This window comes from Myotis yumanensis, unplaced genomic scaffold (genome assembly GCF_028538775.1).
Source record: "Myotis yumanensis isolate MYYU_CA2020_CCGP unplaced genomic scaffold, mMyoYum1.0.hap1 SCAF_1, whole genome shotgun sequence".
NCBI classification, from domain to species: domain Eukaryota; kingdom Metazoa; phylum Chordata; class Mammalia; order Chiroptera; family Vespertilionidae; genus Myotis; species Myotis yumanensis.
Window position 1 is genome coordinate 795,923 of NW_027223752.1, and position 20,802 is coordinate 816,724.

The 20,802-nt window shown below is 42.6% G+C and overlaps 1 protein-coding gene across 7 annotated transcripts in view; it reads left to right on the forward strand.

The window, feature by feature from the left end:
* MARK3 (microtubule affinity regulating kinase 3) overlaps positions 1–20,802 on the forward strand; it is a 96,109-nt gene that overhangs the window by 50,229 nt on the left and 25,078 nt on the right. For all 7 annotated transcript variants that reach the window (XM_070411683.1, XM_070411663.1, XM_070411649.1 and 4 more), the window contains 9 exons: positions 2,404–2,452; positions 4,956–5,021; positions 11,455–11,525; positions 16,238–16,294; positions 18,389–18,625; positions 18,784–18,903; positions 19,144–19,243; positions 19,540–19,652; positions 20,303–20,456. In XM_070411683.1, coding sequence (XP_070267784.1) covers positions 2,404–2,452; positions 4,956–5,021; positions 11,455–11,525; positions 16,238–16,294; positions 18,389–18,625; positions 18,784–18,903; positions 19,144–19,243; positions 19,540–19,652; positions 20,303–20,456 — 967 coding nt within the window. The remainder of the gene's footprint in view (positions 1–2,403; positions 2,453–4,955; positions 5,022–11,454; positions 11,526–16,237; positions 16,295–18,388; positions 18,626–18,783; positions 18,904–19,143; positions 19,244–19,539; positions 19,653–20,302; positions 20,457–20,802) is intronic.

A 20,802-nucleotide genomic window follows, 5' to 3' on the forward strand; every position in this document is an offset into this window, starting at 1 on the left:
CCTCCTTCTGAAATTAATTTAAAAATATATATTTTAAAAAGAACAAAAAACTACTAGACCTGGGGTGCTTGCTGAAAAGTAATGATTCTCAAGGACCAGTTCATATCTGGTGACTGGTGGGGCCCAGAAACCTGCAGTTGGTACCAGACCCTCATGATTGATCAGGGGCCTGGTGTCCACACTTGGAAGCACACTCTGTGCCAGATCGGTCACTTGGTTCTCGTTGGTCACACCTCTCAGACCCCCGGAGCACACAGAGCCCGTTTCTACTGGAGGCACCTTTTTTAGGCCTGTGTAGTCCCGTTTCCTCCATGGCACCATCTAACACATTGAACTCCTAGAATAGTCCATCTTTTTTTCTGCTCTTTGGTTCTAATTATTTTGTTTCAATGCTGTACTACTAGTAGAAATTTCAAAAAACAATTGCCTTCTTTCAGCCTGCTCTCTGGCCAGCAGACCCCTCACAGCTCTGTAGCAAGCGGTGTGGTCACTGACTGCCAAGGAGGCTGGCTCCCGCCGTGCTTCCCGGGCGTTAGTACTTTCCTGCAGACGTTTCTCAAGCAGATGGGTTCTCGTGTGTGCCAGCTGTTTCAGCTGCAGGGAGTAAAAGGAGACAGCTGTGCTCTCTGTGGATGGTGAGATGGCAATAAATAGGTCCACCAAAATGTACCATCCCAACCTAAAAAACACTCTAGAGAAGAATGTTGTGAAACAAGGGAGACAGACTGGGATGAGGCTTTCAGAGAATCTCCCTGAGACCGGAAGGATGAAAAGGAGACAAAACTTCGAGGAAAGGAAGCGCTGGGTGTGTTCTGGGACCTGACAGGAATTGAGGTTGCGGAGCAAGAACTGAGCAGAGGTTGGAGGGATAACCAGAGGCCGCCGACCTAGAGCTCTTCTGACTGCGCTGTTGTGGCAATAACTGGGAGATTCAAACTACAGCTACTCATTCAACTCCTACAGATGGGAAACGGGGTTTCTGTGTCAGTGTAGCCGAGGGAAGCTAAGAAAGAACTCAGGCCTGATGGTTGGCTGTCAGGGTGGCAATCTTCTCATCTGGAACATCAAATCTGAGAATGGCCACAGCAGCGACCGGAGGTGTTTATGTTGGTGATAAACACTCCCCTGCCTTTGGAGATGAGTCAGTTTTCCAGACAGGAAGTCTGTGCATCTGGTTCCGTGTTTTTAAGCTCTGAGCTCAGTTTGTAGGTCAGATACATCCGTGTCTCCGTGCTCTGTTGTTAGCTGCTAGGCCACCTCTAGATTAGATGCGGTAGGCGAGGACCAGCACAGCCAGAGCCTGTGGCTTCTCGCAGCTTCCTTTTGCACGTGGCCAGCCCTCCTCACCTTCCAGAGCTGCCTCAGCCCTGTCTCCTGCAGGTAGCAGGACACTGTGCGCTGAGAGACCCGGTCTGGCCCGACTGCCCACGGACTTTGGACGGCCTTTTCCTCTTTTTCTCGTCTCCACTTGTTTGCCAGAGGGTTGGGTGGGATGGCCTCTCAGTTCCTGTTATTTTCTGAGATCGTCTTGTATTAGTCCTGGCCATCATGCTGTTCCTCCTCTGAATTCACAGCTCCTGTTCATACAGCAGCAGTTGACTGTTCTCCTCACTCCATGTGATGCCTGGGAGCTCTGCTGCTCCTGACGAGGCAGTGCATTCTGGTCTCCCCTGGGTCCCCTTGTGCGGCAGCATTCAGGGGGCGAGTTGGTGGACTGCCCTCAGGTGGAACCATGGTCTCTTTACGTGCAGTGTTTCATCCTCAAAGAGGCTAAACTGTCTTCATGTTAGGACGACATCGTTCCAAGAAAGTAAGCCCCGCTGCGCAAACCTTTTGTCCTGCCCTTGCTTGCTTCAAGTTCGATGGTGTCCCATCAGCCAGAGCAAGTCACATGGCGAGTACAAAGGGAGCCCGCGAGGCAGTGTGATCAGGGCCAGTGACCAAGTCCCTCACAGCTTCCATGCTAAGTGACCTACCCCCCGTGAGGACTTAAATCTCTCATAGAATTACTTGGCATTGTAAGTCCAATTCACTCAGGATGTAGCTCGCTGGGACTATGCGTTTAGACTTACAGAATCAGAACCCCTGGGGCGACACTGAGTCAGACTAAGTCTAGTCACAAACTATTCTTGCCTGAATCCGGTTATCTGTGTTCACGATAGCAAAGTAGCATCCAACTTGTGGGGTCCCTGGCACCTCTGCTTTTCACAAGAGAGAGTTGAGCTGTGGTGTTGGGTTAAAGCTTCTTCATGGTTACACTGTGCTTTCATGTTAGTCTTAGATGTGAACTACTGAACGTTACCAATGAATCAGGCCTCTAGGTAAAAATGTAAATTTCTATTGCAACAGTGGAAGATAATGTGTAATAACCTGTTCTGAGGGGATTGTGTGTTTGTTTTTTAGCTCTTCAGAGAAGTAAGAATAATGAAGATTTTAAATCATCCAAACATAGGTACTTTCTGCTTTCTTAAGTATTTTTGGGTCTAAATACATTCTTGAAAGTATCTCATAAAGTGAATCACGTGTTCCAGGAGAGAGATGTCTTACCTCTTCCCAGCCCAGGCACACTTAATAAAATAGACTCCAAATTGTTTATCATTTGTATTAACTTTCTGCAATTTACTAAAGATGGGTTAAAAGCTTAGATACTGCACATGTTAATGTAAAGTTTTAATGCAGTAGAAACATCTATAATTAGATTATAATCTATTTTTTTAATTATTGGAAAATATAGTTATATTTAATTCATAGCTAGAGAGAAGGGAATTCTGTTAAGTCAGAGTTAAGATTTTTAAAGGTAGACCTTTTGCTGTAGCTTTTTTCTAAGAAAATACTTGTACATTGAACCATTTAAAAAGACATAGGATAGTTATCCACTGGGATTTTGATACGAATTGCTTTATACGGCACAGATCTGTTTTAGTGTCCTCTGCACAGCTCTGCCGGGTGATGAGGTGGGCTCAGAGATGAGGAAGGGCCCTGGTCCTGCCCTCCTCATTGCAGGACCACTATGAAAGTATGAAGCTGCCGAGTCCTGACCTGTTGTACACATATCTCAATGAGAATTTTTGATCCCACATATCATAATAGAACTTTTTAAAAATAATATAACTGCTTCTTTACACAGTGATAGCTCCTGCAGTCTAAAAATATTACTTCAAGAGTAAAATAACTCTTTTATCATGTACATAGTGAACACTTAATAAATATTGATTAGAAGAATAGTGAAATATATACACAAAAAGTGAAATAACTTTTAAGACAGCCAGTTGTATCAGTTTACTATCAGAATCACTTTGCAGAAGTGGGAGAGGTGACATTTGATGTTAAGGATAGCCTATTACGAATTCTTGTGGCACAGGAAGAGAAGACTATGCTCTGTTTCACCCAATCTGAGCCACCATCATTTAAAAGGCTTTATTGTTTTATGAACTAAAATAAAAAACAATGCTACCAAGCCATCTTCCCATTATCAGCGATATTAGTTAAAAAGTGAAAAACTGTACATTTTAAAATCAGTAAAGTATATGTTTGGAGAAAAGAAAAATAACAAGGAATATAATAAAAAGAAAGCCTTCACTTTTTGTTTCAACCCTTTGGGTTAGAGCCAACTCTGAATTTTAAATTCCAACTTTTCATCCAAAACACTTTTTATTACTACTGCCTAGAACTAGCTAACTTAAGCATATTTATTTCATTTTTTAATTAATTAAATTGTACCCTGATTAGAGTTCTCTCTACTTATTACTAACTGACCTATCTTTGATCTATTATCTTTTTAAAAAAAAAAATCTTTAAATTCTTTATTAGTTAAGGAATTACAAATGTGTGATCTATTATCTTTGATAATAGATTTAAATGTCTAAAAATTTAAATTACTATTGGATTAAAGTCGTTTTCCCAGGAGAGCTAATATTTACATTGGAATTTGAGAAAGGTTTTGTTTATATGTTGATGGTGTTCCAGCATATATGTCTTAAATTTATCTCAGTGATTTTTCTTCATAACCCAAATATATCATCTTAGAAATATGATAGTTTTATTCATTAGTTCAACAAACATATATTAAATACTATGTTAGGCATTTTATTTGGCCTATTACTTTTATGTTAAAACATCAGAAAATACCCCAAAATATAAAAGACTAGCATTCCCCCACCCTTCGGTAAATTTAATTTTAAAGTATGTATTACCAAAATAAAGTAGATAATGCAAAATAGTGATTTGATAGCTTTAGAAATTCAGTTTTATTTAAAAATATGTGTATTTTGATTTTTTTATGGTTTTATGAATTAGCAGTAATCGGAAGGTTATTTCTCTCTGTCACAGGATCTGATATAATAAAGTTACTCTGGCCCATTGAAAAGAATTCTTTTAAAAGTTCTTTTCAGTTAATTATAGTATAATCCCTTCTACTTCTTTCCATCTCTGGCTTCAGAATATTAACAAAGGAACCTTGTTTTTGGAGAATTGTATATTTCCCAAGCAATACAAGGCTCAGATGGAATTAAATATATCCTTGAAGCCAGAACGAAAAGTAAATGGATTTGCACTTGCAGAAGTAGAGTTGATGGGAGCAGTCCCTGCCTTTTGAATATGAAATAAGTAGGCTTTTCCTGAGGCGCAAGGGAAGAGCTGCTGGGCAGGCAGCTACTGGGACTGACGCACTGCCAGCAACGGGAGAGGATGGGCAGGCACACTCCCCCAGGCTGTGCGTGCACGCCAGGAACACCCTCGCAGCACCCAGAAAGAACTGTTATTTTTATGGAATTCCGAGGTCTTACAAAATATTTTCTGTTGTTGTAATATATAATAAATGTCCTAAAAGCAGTTTTTAGAGGGCCACCTATTAAAATCTTTAATAGAAAATAATTACTTTCTGTAGTTACAGTTTATATGTACCGAGTATCTGCATACAAACATTTGTTTCTTCTGTATCCTCTCCCCTCCCCCAGTGAAGTTATTTGAAGTCATCGAAACTGACAAAACACTCTACCTAATCATGGAGTATGCAAGTGGAGGTAAGAAACTTACATGTGTTTTTCTTTCTTTCCTTTTGGAAGAGTACATTCCCATATTGATAATTATTAAGGTTTCTTTAATATGCACAGTCATCATACACTAGGATGAAAATCAGAAAAGCCAGCTGTTAGCAGTTCTGTGGGTTGTGATTGTTTCACTGTTAACATTTTAAATTGACGATATCCAATACTTGGATTTTTTTATTGTGGTAAAATTGCACAACATAAAAGTTACCATTTTATTTTATTTTATTTATTTATTTATTTTTTAAAATATATTTCTTTATTGATTTCAGAGAGGAAGGAAGAGGGAGCGAGACATAGAAGCATCAATGATGAGAGAGAATCATTGATCGGCTGCCTCTTGCACTCCCCACACTGGGGATCGAGCCCGCAACCCAGGCATGTGCCCTTGGCCAGAATCGAACCTGGGACCCTTCAGTCCGCAGGCCGACGCTCTATCCACTGAGCCAAACTGGCTAGGGCTAAAAGTTACCATTTTAACCACTTAAAGTGTACAGTTCAGTGGCATTAAGTAATACACATTGTTGTGTAACCATCACCACCCTCTATCCACACAGCTTTTTTCATGTTGCAAAACTATAGCTCTGTCCCATTAAACACTGACTCTCTGCTCCCTCCACCCCCGTCCCTGGCAGCCGCATGCTGCTTTCTGTCTTTATGACTTTGCTCTAGGGACCTTACATGAGTGGAATCATCGTTTTTGTCCTTTTGACTGCCTATGTCACTTTGCATAATATCCTTAAGGCTCATCTATGTTGTAGCATGTGACAGGATTTCCTTCCTTTTTAAGACTGAATAATATTCCCCTGTGTGTGTATGTTTGTCTACACCACATTTTATTTCTTTCACGTACTTGGATTTTTAAGTATAACCCTGGATGTTAGCCTGTTTGAAATAGACCTGCTTTTCCTCATCAGATTTCCATGTCCTTGGTGTCCGTCTTTTCCCACGACCAGAAGTGGTGGTTATAGTGCATGTGATTAGAGTCTCCTTAAATATTAAGGACTCGTAATTATTTGCCTGCACATTTATATAAAGGTAGACATTTTTCTGAAATGAATATATACAGCCGTATTTAGAGCTGTTGTCTGTCACAGAGATTCTCATTTTATGGTAGGCTTGTAGTTGTTGGACCCTGTGTGAGTTTGTGGAGGTCGGAAGCTGTCCTGCTTATCTTTGGGTGTTTCCTACTTCTAGCACAGTGTCTGACACATAGCATTTTCTCAACAAATAAGAATTTAATTAATGTTATAAAATTATAAACTACTGGGGACATACTCTATTTGACTCTACAGTATAGCTTAAATTGCTTTGGTGAGAGTTTTATTTTTTCATTAGTACTTTTATTTAGATTATAAAATCTGAAGACAAAAAGTTAAATTGTAGCCTCATTGTAGTGAGTTAACCATTGAATAAAAGATTAGAAGCCTGTTGTGAGCAAGTAGTAGGCACACCCCTGACATCCCTTTTTCATACTCCTAATTTGTTATTAGTTATAGGACTTGTATTTTAAATGTGTGGTTGAAGAATTTAGTTGGTATTTTCAAAATTGATTAGTAGTAGGAAGAGCTGAAGGATTATTGAAGAACTGAAAATCTCTATGGAGTTCTAATACTTTCTACTCATCTTACAGAGTAAATATTAATAACCTTTTCATTTGTGTAGCTTTTACAGTACACAAGTGCCTTCTCTTACCTGATCTGTCCTTGAGCTTCACAAAGACTCCGTGATGTGGCCGGGCAGTGAGGGATGGCCTTTTATCCTTGAGGCAAGGAGGCTGGGAAGTCTCACTGTGGTCACTTGGCCAGGCCTGGAACCTCAGCCTTCTGACACTATATAGTTGGTCATGGCTTTCTGTTCCCATCAATTTTAGATACAGTATTGTAGAGATTGTTCTTATATATGAACAAAACAGAAACATCTGGCCCAGCCAGCGTGCCTCAATGGCTGAGTGTCGACCCATGAACCAAGAGGTCACTGGTTTGATTCCTAGTCAGGGTATATGCCCAGGTGTGTGGAGGAAGCCAATCAATGTTTCTCTCTCATCAATATTTCTGTCTCTCTCTTCCTCTCCTTTCCTCTCTCTAAAATCAATAAAGGATATTAAAGAAAAAAACATAAACATCTAAGAAGCACCCAGTTTTAGTAGAAAGAGGATGTGCTTTGGGAAGGAGGTGGGGTCAGTCCATCCAGTTCCCCTCATTGGCAGAGTGGCCTGATAAGTTACACGTCTCTGAGTTTCTCAGTGACTTGCTAACGTGGCCCTCCTCTGAGGAGCATTAAAAAGCGTTAAGCAGTGGAGGCGGTGTATTGGCTTTGGCCATTTGTTTAATCATCTCATAAAGCACTGCCAGTTTTCAGGATATCTGTGTGATTGTTCACGTTTGCCATTTTTTTTTTAAAATATATTTTATTGATTTTTCACAGAGAGGAAGGGAGAGAGATAGAGAGAGTTAGAAACATCAATGAGAGAGAAACATCGACCAGCTGCCTCCTGCACATCCCCCACCGGGGATGTGCCTGCAACCCAGGCACATGCCCTTGACCGGAATCGAATCCGGGACCTCTCAGTCCGCAGGCCGACGCTCTATCCACTGAGCCAAACCGGTTTCGGCTACGTTTGCCATTTTGAACAATAAAAGTTTCATTAGATTTACTACCTGTTTCTCCCCAGTCTGGTGTTTTTCTGTTTAGCAGAATCAGCGAATTATAGAGTTGGAAGAAATCTTAGAAATCATCCAGGACACTTACCTAATATTACAGATGAAACTAAAGCCCGGAAAGATGTTCTGTGCCAACAGTTCCATCACTAGTGGCAGGACCTGAGCCTTCATCCAAGAGCTTTCTCGACTGTCCTGTTCAGTGTCCTTCTATCAACCACAGGGCCCCTGACCTGGGTGGAGAGAGCCACTGTTTGCTATTCTTTCTCTAAGAGATAGATAGCCTTTAGATCAGGGGTTCTCAATCTGTGGGTCGCGACCCCTTTGGGGGTCGAACACCCTTTCACAGGGGTTGCCTAAGACCATCGGAAAACACATATATAATTACATATTGTTTTTGTGATTAATCACTATGCTTTAATTATGTTCAATTTGTAACAGTGAAAGTGGGGGTCACCACAACATGAGGAACTGTATTAACCCTTTGCACTCCGCTGTCCCCTCTCAGGGGACATCGGAATTCTAGCATATCACTCGGATGTCCCCTCTCAGGGGACATTGCAGTTTATTAGTGATTACGGGGAATTGAGTTATTTCAAAGCAACTTTTTGAGACATGCATGTTTCCCTGAAGTTTTATCTTGAAATGGCACAAGAAATTAAATCAAAATATCGTAAAATTACTAAGATATATACAAGAAATGTCAGCGGGTTTTGTGTCGGATTAAACAATAAACTACACATTCCCGATGTGGGACAAAGAAAACGGGACTGCATTGTGTGTTCTAACAGGAAAACACCTGGTGGCAGGCGTCAAACCACTTATTACTGTCAAACATGCACTAATCAGCCTGCAATGCATATTGGGGAGTGTTACAAAACTTACCATACTGTACAAAATTATAAACAATAAAATATTGTTTTTTTTGCAAATATACATTCCTCGATGTCACCCAATTCATATAAGTCCAATATCATTATAATACGTTACTTGGTTCCAAAATTATACTAAATAATACGAGGGTCTGTAAATGCACGTTTCCGCCACAAAGTAGCGTCGAGTAGCTGGTAGCCAATGTCCAGAATGGTTCGGAGTGCAAAGGGTTAAAGGGTCGCGGCATTAGGAAGGTTGAGAACCACTGCTTTAGAGGTTTTCAGTTTAGCAGCTTAATCTGAGTGCTCATACATCTATAATAATAAAAGTATAATATGCTAATTAGATCCGACAGCTGAACGACCTTCTGGACATCCTTCCAGACGAAGCCGTGGCGGCAGGGGTGACCAAGGCAGAGGTGGTTAGGGGCGGTCAGGCAGGCAGGTGAGTGGTTAGGGGCAGGCAGGCAGGCAGGCAGAGTGGCTAGGGGCGATCAGGCATGCTGGTGAACAGTTAGGGGCAATCAAGCAGGCAGGCGAGCAGTTAGGGGCAATCAGGCAGGCAGGCAGAGTGGGTAGAGGTGATCAGGCAGGCAGCTGAGCAGTTAGGAATCAGCGGTCCCGGATTGCGAGAGGGATGTCCAATTGCAAGAGGGTGCAGGCCGGGCTGAGGGACACCTCCCACCCCACTCCCCCACAAATTTTGTGCACCAGGCCTCTAGCTTTTAATAAGGAAAAACAGATGTGGGATGAATTGCTGATGTATAACTTAGTAATTGTGAGTATGATTTTATGGTTCCTAAAACTCTTAAGAGGTTTATATTATATTTGCATTTATAAAATTGTTTTAAAATTACTTTGACAGACTTGGACTTTATCTGTGAGAGCAGAGGAGAATATGAAATGAGGGAGTAGCGGATTAGGTGTGAGGAAGGGACAGACCCCTACAATAACTAGTGGGTCTAATTTATTAATGTTTTTTAAGTCAAAACTGTTTTCCATATGATATGCATATATCCTTAGTTGTTTTCACATTTTAACTACTTGTTTTGTTTTGTTTTAATCCTCACCGGAGTGTATTTTTCCATTGATTTTTAGAGAGTGGAAGAGAGAGGGAAAGACAGAAATATCGGTGTGAGAGAAATACATCGATTGGTTGCCTTCTGCATACGCCCCAACCAGCGTCCCAGAATCAAACGTGGACCCTTCAGTCCGCAGGCCAACATGCTATCCACTGAGCCAAACCGGCTAGGGCTTAGCTACTTGTTTTGACATTGTGTTCTATTTGCAAATAGAAAGGTCATTTCCTTAGAAAATGCTGACATTTTAGGAGCTGACATTTAACTTCAGAAGTCATCACAGTTAAATGAATTGTTTGGTGGTAATTGACATGTAATACCTTTTTAAAAGATCATTATGCAATCAAGTGATAAATGAAAAATATTCTCCCTTGTTTAAAAATGTATCCGAGTTAGGGCTAAAGGCTTAAAAAGGCAGAGATAGTCATCGCAATTCAAATGACTTTTTCCTCAAAAATATTTATGTTCAGAACTAGCTGTTTTTAAGTATCAAAATGTTTTTTAAAATATATTTTTATTGATTTCAGAGAGGGAGAGAGAGAGAGAGAAATATCAGTGATGAGAGAGAATCATTTATCGGCTGCCTCCTGCACGCTCCCCACTGGAGATCGAACCCACAACCTGGGCATGTGCCCTGACCAGGAATCAAACCATGACCTCCTGGTTCATAGATCAACAATCAACCACTGAGCCACGCCGGCTAGGCAAAATATTTTTGTCAAATGTTGTCACTAAGCTGATGGTGGTATTCTTTGTTTGTGTGAAGTAGACAGGATTCTCTCCTGAACACATTACACCACGTTTGTTAACTTAGTGCTCTTTCTGTGGATTTCAGAGGTGTTGTTTCTTTTTTCCAGATTGATAAGCAATTGGCAGTACTGATACATTCGTTGAATGTCACCCCTCTTCCCCAAGAAATGTCCACCAGTGCCTTCTCTTGGCTTTACCTCCACACTTTGTCCTGATTCCCTCCCTTCTCAGATCGCTGCCTTGTCCCACTCTAGGCCCAGCGCTCTCATCCTGTCTCTTCCCCACCCCTAACCTGCTTTTCCCTCTAGCAGCCAGAGTGATCCTTGTAAGAGGTCAGCCATTTTATATTCTCCTCGGCTCTCACTTGGCGCTGTGCCTGAATCCTTACCAAAGCCCACCAGCCTCTTCGGGACCCCACCCTCCTACCCATTCCTGTGCCCATCCACTGCTGCCCTTGGTCAGCAAAATGTTTGCACACACAAGCACACTTCCTGTTCCTTTGTCCGTTTTTTCTCCACAGTACTTCTTATCATCTGACATACTGTATATTCACTTGTCTGTCTACTACCTGTCTCCCCTACTAGAATGTAAACTCCACAAGGAAAGGGACTTTGCTTTGTTCACCACTCTGTTTCGCCAGAGCCTGGGACGGTGCCTGGCAGTTAGTAGGCACTCAATAAATATTTGTTGAATGAATGAGTATATTCATGAAGTGCTAGTTTGTCATAGTCCTACTATGACATCCTCTTTTAACAAAAATAACATCCATTTTCACTTTTAAGTTTTTATTAAAGCACATTAAAAATATTTAAAATGAAAGTTTATAATTTAATTTCAGGGCTTTTATCTAGCTTCAAGATTTTGTAGATGAACTTTACCTGTAGTTGAACTTAAGGCGGACTTAGTTTAAATTCCACATATTTCTGTTTATCTTCATACCTATATTTAAAAATAAAATTAAGGCATTGCTAAGCATGAAACATCGATTTATGGAAAATTAATGCTCAGAAGTAGGACTTCTTTTTACTTTTATTTCTCTCAATTATAGGTGAAGTGTTTGACTATTTGGTTGCACATGGAAGAATGAAGGAAAAAGAAGCAAGAGCTAAATTTAGACAGGTATGAATTAACGTACCTTTAGTTTATTATTTGATAAAGTAATCTCAAACCCTGAAACGAACAGGTGTCTGCACATATAAATGGTTATAGGGCCCATTGGATGGAGCAGGGGTTGGCCATTCAGTTCAACAAAAATTTATTAAGTGCCTTTTGTGCCTAAGGCACTATTCTAGAGATAGCCTTGGTTTCTGTTTCTGGCTTTGTAATTGGGATTTTAGCCTCAGGTTTTTTTGTTTGTTTTTAACATATTTTTATTGATTTCAGAGAGGAAGAGAGAGATAGAAACATCAGTGATGAGAGGGAATCATCAATCAGCTGCCTCTTGCATGCCCCACACTGGGGATCAAGCCCGCAGCCAGGGCCTGCGCCCTGACCTAAAATTGAACCGTGACCTCCTTGTTCATAAGTCGACTGACACTCAACCGCTGAGCCATGCCGGCGGGTCTAGCCTCACTCTTAACCTTAGTTTTTAACAGTTGAGTCTTAAAAACCAGAGCCTTTCATAATATCTATGATTATACTAATTAAAACTATTTCCAAGTTTTTAACAATAATAATTACCATTTATTTATTGATCATTACCTGCCAGACATTGGGAAAAGTGCTTTACCTACATTAACGTAAATCCAGCCGCCTTGTGAGTTAAGGAGTATTATGCTCATTTCCTAGAAATAAGGAAACTGAAGCGCAGGCAGATTAAATAATTCGCCCAAAATTTGATGTCTAGTCCTGTGACATCAAAACTCAAAATTTTTACTCATTAGGTTGTGCTGTTATTAGACTGGGAATCAGCACATGCATTCTGTAGAGGGTGACATAGTAGATATTTCAGGCTTTGGGGCCGCACAGTCTCTGTGGCAGCAGTTTCACTCAGAAGTTGTAGCACAGACACAGCTGTAGACAATACGTAAACGATGGCTCACATGATTGTTTCTAGCAAAACTCTCTTCGCCAAAACAAGTGGTGGCGGCGCTGGCCACCCTGATGCAGAAGAAGGGAAGGGAAGGAGCAGGTCCTTCATACTTTCACCTGGACTTTTCCCCCGGCTACAAGTTCTTTATTTAAATGGCAGGGTAGCCTCATTTCTCTCAGAACTTTGAAATTTTTGTTTTATTCACATATACCAGTAAGATTGTCAAGGTAGAGTATAGATAGGAGCCTTTACAGTTTTCACAGTATCTGGAAAGGCAGTTTTAGCTGATTTTCAAGATTTCTTTTTCCTTTTGCCTCTCTTAATGTGTTTAGTCTACTATTTATGGTTAAGGGCTTATAAGTTTAATTTTAAAAGCTTAAAAATATTAATGGTACTTGGAATTTAAACCTATTAAATATCAAAGTTGAAACTAATTTTTGTCTATCATTTTACTTCTCTGAGCCTCAGTTTTTCTATTTATAAAAAGAGGAAATTGCCTGGCGAGTGTGGCTCAGTGGTTGAGCATCGACCCATGAACCAGGAGGTCACTGTTTGGTTTCCGGTTTGGGCATGTGCCCAGGTTGCAGGCTCCGTCCCCAGTGTGGGGCGTGCAGGAGGCAGCCGGTCAGTGATTATCTGTCATCATTGATGCTTCTATCTCTCCCTCTCACTTCCTCTCTCTGAAATCAATAAATAACATTAAAACTTTTTTGGGGGGAAAAAAGAAAGTTATACTTGTTGAATTCTGAAGTTCTTTTCAGTTCTGTTATTCTGTTGTCTATGGAAGGAAACTCCAATTTCTCTTTATTACAAAACAAGTCTGGCCCTTTCCATAGCTGTACTAATTTTTATAAATTGGCCACCTCATTAAATTACATTCCTTCCCATTCAGAGGAATGTGTCTGACTTGCAGGCGTTAATGGACTGTAGGTTACCAACTGAGGAGAGGCTCAGAGGCAGCAGCTCTGAGCCAGGACCCGCCCTCGGGGGCCTTTTGCACTTTACCCCTAACTCCTGCCATCGCTGCCCTTCCCCTGGTGGGGCCTGGCCTGTCACAGGGACTTGGACATTCCCCCGATTGTGATTTTTAGTTTTCTTCAGGGATCTGAAGCCTTTATTTGAGGAACCTTAATTGGTCTAGTGCCGTGTTCGGCAAACCTCGGCTCGCGAGCCGCAGTTTGCCGACCACTGATCTAGTGTCATGAGCAAGGGCGTGTCCCCAAAACAAGTCACGTGTAGGTTGTGTCTTTCCACGGTGCCAGGTTTATTAGGGGGACCTCCCCCATAAGCCAGTAGAATCACACGCAGGTTACACACAGAGAGGAGGAGCTTATGAGATACAAGCGAGTAGAGGAAGCGTCTGGCAGGAAGTCCCAGTCACTGGTGGCACCTGCAGGTGGAGAGGTGGTGGCAGCATGTCTGGTGAAGCGGGCGTCTGGCAGGGCTCCGAGCTGGACTCGCACGGCCACGCTCTTAGCTCTTACAGCCCCGGTGGCTACCGATGGGTCCTTATCCAGCGTCCACACTTGTGGTTGTGGGCGTTCAGCCCCTCCCCTGGGTGTTCCTGTTATATCCCACTGCCTCAGTCTTGACTTGGCCCTTGATATAACTGTCATGGCTACAGTGACTCCATGTTGGATTGTCACAGTGTCCACAAAGCCCGCGCCGCTCTTGCTCTGTGCGTCCGGGAAAGGTAGTGTCTGTGCTTGGACAGTGAGTGCCTTGATTCCAGCACTGGCAGTGGGTGCACTCCTTGCTCCTGGTTCCGTGAGAGCTTAGTCTAGCCTGGAAGGGCCCAGCATGACAGCGGTGCTTCTCCCGTCTCCATTTCTAATTGCCGCGCCTTCCAAACATTTATAGTTCTCATCACTTCACTAGAAAAAAGGTTTTCCGTTTATGACGAAGTGGAGGGTATGCCACACACACAGTAAAGAACCAGCCCTTCTTTCTGTATCATCAGCAAATGGCCTTGCCTTTTCCCACTCCCTCACCACTCTCATCCAGTTCCCACTTATGCTGCTTTAATGTTTTGGCTGAGCTCTTGTTCTTTTCAAAGAAAGAGACTGGATTCATGGTGCCATCTTCTCCCCTCACCTCTACCTTGGTGGGTAGTGAGGTTCTGTCATGTGTGGTTGGAAATGAATTAGGCTTGCATTCCAGTGCTAACCTGGAGAACATCTGGGTTCTCAGCCTTTGGAAGTAACTGCTTCTAGCTTAAAAGCAGATGCAGAAAACCAAGAATTCATTTAGTGTTTTCAGGTTATTGTGGCATTATTTTAGCTTTGAGCTCTTTGGAAGTCAAAGAAGAAAATTCTTTAATCTCTTTGAGAAAGTGTAGGAAATTGTGAAATCTGATTCAAAAGCAGACCTAAGAGAGAAATGTCAGTATTGGGCGGGAATCAGAAGGAAATTGGATCAGGCAGAAATCAGATAAAAGTTACCTGTGTCCTGGGAAATCAGCCTGTTATGTTCTGGGAAAACAAAGCTCTTTCACTTTCCGGTTTTCCTGTTGACACAGTAGAAACAGCGTTTCTGAGTGTCGGGTGCTCTGAAACCCTCATGTTGCTTTGGAGCCTTGGTGCCTGTGTGAATCAGGAGGTCTGAGCTTCGGAATCTTCACTTCACGGTGAATATTGTGAAGCCCCAGCCCAGCCCCAGCCCCGCTTCTCCCTGCTGCTCATGCTGAGACAAAATACCAACGGGTAGAACAGCCCCCTGAGTCTTAATGTCTAGTGTAGGTGCGTGCATGTGGCTTACCATTCAGACTTGGTAATGGTTGGGAGAAACAAGCGGTATTTTCATTGTAGCCCCAGTTTTGTTTATACAAGCAAAATACATGACCAAAATAACAGGAGATGTTCTCTGTCTTTGGTGGCAGTACAGGCATATACAGGGGAGGGCAAAAGTAGGTTTATAGTTGTGAGTACGTGAAACAGTGTATTCTTGTATTATTTATTAATTATTGTATTATTTTACATATTTGTATAAACTTTTCTATACTTCATGAGATTTCTATAATGAGCATATGGACTTTTATAATTAGAAAAGGAGACTTTTGAAAGAATTACTAGTAAGTATGAAATTGTAGCAAAACAATTGATTCAGTGTTAGCCACAGGACTAATGAAAAGCTGACTGAAAGCACAGTATCTGCTGAGAGTAGGAGGGTCCTATTGAGACAACAGCAAAGGTTTTCATGGTACGTAGTTCACATACGTCACAGTCTTCTACTTTAATGCAGAGGAAACAGGTCCTTCAAGAAGGGAAGTAGCTTTTGCTGTCACTGAACCCACATCAGATAAAAGGAAGAGAGTGTGGTAGGGAGCAGACTGGCTGGGAGGAAAGTAATTACCAGGAGAACCAACCTGGGTGAGACCTGGCCATGATGGTCTAGAACTGCCAGTTTGGCTTGGCGTTGATTGCAGGGCGTGGTAAGGTTGCACCTGAGACATCTGGGCCTGGGCCTGGGGGCAGCCAGGGTCCCTCAGATCCTGGTGGTTTGTTGGGCCCAGGAACCACACTCAAAAGTACTGGCATGTCGAGGAGTAGGGCCCCAGTAGAGGCAGAATTCCCAGTTAATCTAGAGAGAGCAGGAAGGGACATCGCCCCCATCGCTTCTTGCCTCCTTCCTGCACTTCTTCAAACTAACAGGTTGAAAGCATGAGGAAATTATATTTAGAGATCCATACAGACATCCAAGGACTGAGTGCCAAGCATGTGTGAGCATCTGTGACGTACTTTCATCTTCATTACGAATCTGCACCAGTGATGACTATTAACGTTGCATCTCTCCTGTCCAGATAGTTTCTGCGGTCCAGTACTGCCACCAGAAGCGGATCGTTCACAGAGACCTCAAGGTGAGCCCCGGAGCCCTCACCAGGGCGCTCTGTTAGTGCATGCGCTTCTCCCGGCAGCCATGACCGCGAGGAGGCATGCATTAGGCTGCTGTTCCGTGTGACAAAATAAATCTTCTAGTAATTGAATCCTTTGATCTAGTTACAGCAAACAGCATTAAAAAGAAAGAAAAGTGAGTTTGTTAGAAGTATTTTACATCACAGTTAAAGTAGCTTGTAGTTGGTTTGTGGAGAAAAACCATCACACCAGCAAACGGCCGGGGGCTCCAGCCATGCAGCCTCACTGGACAGACAGCGGCCTTGGGGCCACCTAGCCGTGCCTTCCGCAGTGGCTGCTTAAGCCTCCTCCACCGTCCTCCCCTCTGCCCTCGCTCCTGCAGAGGATCAGGTTTCCCGTTTCACACGGAAATAGAAACATTCAGCAGAAACTCCCTCCCTTTCCCAACAGGCCCTCACTTAGCTGCACCCGCACCCACCCTCACCTCTCACAACTGCCCTGTTGGTTCAGGGCAGGGGGGCGCCTTGCCTGGCCCCGCCTCTGTGTTCAGGTCCTGTCTCCCCCAGGTGCGGCTGCCTTCTCACCCACAGCATTCACAAAAGCTTGCTCAAGTCTGTGCCACCTTTTACCAAAAACTCTCCGCCCAACTCCCCTTCTGGATCCTCCCTTTTCTCTTCTCTCCTTCACAGCCATAGTTCTCTAAGCACTGTCTGTATTCTATCTTAACTTGGTCCTCACTTCCTCTCACCTCACAGAATTGTCACCGACTCGCATGTTCCTCTCCGCACCCCCTCACTGCATTCACATCCCCTCTGGTAGCTGCAGTGGCTGCTTGTGAGTTGAAGACCCCATTCCATCCCTCGCCAGAGCTCCCCTCTCCTCTACTACCAGCCACAAGAGGACACGGCCCTCGGGCCCTCGGGCTCAGTAAGCTCGCCGCCTAAAGGTCTTCCTTCCGAAACTGGAATACTCTTTTCTCATCCAGGGGCCCCTCGCCTTTGCTCAGGCATCGCTCGGTCCCAGGTCCTTTGCTCCCGTTCCCTACATGTCTCCTGACCGCGCTCTTTCCTGTGCCGTTCCCACTGTCCTGGTTCAGACCGCCAATGTCTTGGACTTGGTCACCACACCAGCTTCTTGCCTGGTCCGCCTGCTTCCAGTGTGGCCCCTCCCTCCCTCGTGTCCCACACGGCAGCCAGAACACTCTCTGCAAACACCAGTAAGGCTGTCGTTTCCCTGCTTGGCCCCTCTTCAGTGCCTCCCGCTGCCTGGGGTAGGAACCCGAACTTCCTGACCGCTGGCCACCCCGAGTCTCCAGCCGTCCTCTCTGCCTCTCCCCACACTCTTTATTTCTAGAGCCAACGTTCTCTCTCACCCTCCGGGTTTTCAGGCTATTTGTTCTGCCTGAAAGTCATCTCTCGGCAGCATTCCCACTAGTGGCAACTAAGCCTCCGAGCCGCAGCTTTGACTGCATCCCTTCAGGGAACCCCTCCTGCCCGCCAGGGCTGCCCGTCGCCCCACTCCTGTGTCGCAGCACTGAGCACTTACTTTTCTGCTTCTCCCCTTCTAAATCCGGAGCTGCTCCAGGACAAAGACCCTTGTTGATTGTTATGTATCCAGACACTGACATAGGCCTGGTGTGTAATTGGTAAATGTTTGTTGAAATAATCACTGTGATCTGATTCCTGAGTGAGGTTTACAAATTCCCTCCCCCAATAATTGCCATTATATAAGCATTTAGTGGTTTTATGAAAGGTGGCTGTCCATGTAAAGCTAGTATTCATTTTTTAAAAAGTCTCCTATCAGTCTTAATTGAAAAGGATTATTTATTAAAAGTTTGTGTGCTTTTTTTTATCATGGGGAATTTGTTTTAAGTTATTGCTGGAATGAATTTATATCTCGTTCTCTTATTGGTTGTTAATGTTAAATTAGAAATTCTGATTTACCTTCTTTTTTCGTGGAAAGAATGTTTTCTCATTTTATTCATTAAGATGTATTAACTTTATATCGTTACAAAAGGCTTTTATGAAATGCCTAATTCTATCATAGTGCTAAATATATGTTGGTTAAATTTCATTTTTGTCTTGATGTTTTCCCTCTAGGCTGAAAATCTATTGTTAGATGCTGATATGAACATTAAAATAGCTGACTTTGGTTTTAGCAATGAATTTACTGTTGGCAGTAAACTGGATACGTTTTGTGGGAGTCCTCCATATGCAGCCCCAGAGCTCTTCCAGGGCAAGAAATACGACGGACCGGAAGTAGACGTGTGGAGCCTCGGCGTCATCCTGTACACGCTGGTCAGCGGATCGCTACCCTTCGACGGACAGAACCTAAAGGTAGAACCAGCAGCTGCATCCAGGTTTTTCAGAAAGCTGGAAGGGTTTTATGAAATGATGACTGTTACTAGTTAATGTTTTGTTAGGGTGGGGTCGGGGGTTCTTTTTTAACCTCAAACTTGACTCACTAGTTTTCTTTCCTCTCTATCTTCCCAAAGGAACTGAGAGAAAGAGTATTAAGAGGGAAGTACAGAATCCCTTTCTACATGTCTACAGACTGTGAAAACCTTCTCAAACGTTTCCTGGTGCTAAATCCAATAAAACGAGGCACTCTGGAGGTAATCACATAAGTGGAAATAAATAACTTTACAGTCTCTTTAAAGTATTTTTAGAACTTGGCTTGGAAGCTGTGTTGAAAACCGTCCAGGAGCTTTTAAAGCAGGAATTGAAACATTAAAAACTTTTTTAAAGTTACCCTTTGAGCTATAATCAATGAAATGTTGAAAGTAAATTTTTCTAAATACTGTGATTATCAGAATGTTTTCTTTTCTGCTACTAACAAGCAGTTCTCCTTTCAGCAAATCATGAAGGACAGATGGATCAACGCAGGGCACGAGGAGGACGAACTGAAACCGTTTGTTGAACCAGAACTCGACATCTCAGACCAGAAAAGAATAGGTACTTGCTCGGTGCTGTGTGCTGTGTGCACAGTAACATTTCTGCTTTGACTCACATGCCTACAATGAAAATAAAGGGCAGTTAAGTTATGTGACTCAGCTTATCTGCTTTTTCATGTTTAAGAAGTTTTCTGTTGTCCCTATAATAGCGCTCAGTAACTCAGAAATAAGCCAACTGCCCATTTGTGTTAAACGTGTGGTCTTTTGGGTCAAATAATGGAAATTATTTTACCTTAATAACACAATGATTTTTTTACCCAACAAAACGCATAAATATATTATGCCCTTTTTTTTTAGATATTATGGTGGGAATGGGATATTCACAAGAAGAAATTCAAGAATCTCTTAGTAAAATGAAATATGATGAAATCACAGCTACATATTTGTTGTTGGGGAGAAAATCTTCAGAGGTAAGAGTAATCAGAGAAAAAAACTAAAATATCCTTTATGTAAATTATCAGTTTATGTAAAGTGTTTTCTTAGTTTTTATTTTTTTAATATCTAAAACACTTGGTATAGCATTTTTTTTTTAGTTTACCTGCAGTAAATCTAATTCTTCTGATCTGTATGAGCTACTGTTTTAACTTTAAGACAATAACCTTACTTTCAGAGGGCAGCCACAGAGTCTGTGCAGCCGCCCCAGGAGCCAGAGCTGTCATATCCCCTTTTCCACTTCCCATTGCAACCAATAAAGGCTGTTTGTTGTGTTAAAAATAATAATAATCACCTTAATGGTGATATTGTCACAAACTTGGCTTTCATAAGCTAACCTATAGCTTATTCATAGTTTAGAAGTGATGTAAAGTATCAGATGAAGTGAAAAGAACATTTTAAGTTATTTCAAAAAGCCTAGAGAGCAGATAAATACCTCCTATCCTTTTGTGAGTTTTTCCAGCAGCCAAAACTACACTGTGGCCTGAGATGGGGGCTCTCATCTTTGTACGTTCGATGCTTCTCTCAATGAGCTGTTTATGAGAGGTTTGTGTGTGATGAGTTTACTTTCCTAATCAACCATCTGGATTCGTGTGTGGTTTGCTCTGTTTTTCTCATTTTCTCTTAGCTCGATGCTAGTGACTCCAGTTCTAGCAGCAGTCTCTCACTTGCTAAAGTGAGGCCGAGCAGTGACCTCAACAACAGCACTGGCCAGTCTCCTCACCACAAAGTGCAGCGAAGTGTTTCCTCAAGCCAGAAGCAGAGGCGGTACAGTGACCATGGTAAGCGGAGACCATCCAGTGTGTCCTCTGTGCGTCTCCCTTACACAGGGGCCCCTCACATTGTGCAGGACTCCTGGGGCTGGGTTGGGCTTAATGTCTGCCGTCCGCCAGGTGCTGACATGGTACGTTCTCCCTGGTACATTCCATGGCTTTTTTTTTTTTTATCCTCACCCAAGGATATTTTTCCATTAATTTTTTTAAATTATTTTTTTAAAATATGTTTTTATTGACTTCAGAGAGGAAGTGGGGGAGAGGGAGAGAGAGAGCTAGAAACATCAATGCTGAGAGAGAATCATTGATTGGCTGCCTCCTGCACGCCCCCTACCAGGGATTGAGCCCGAAACCT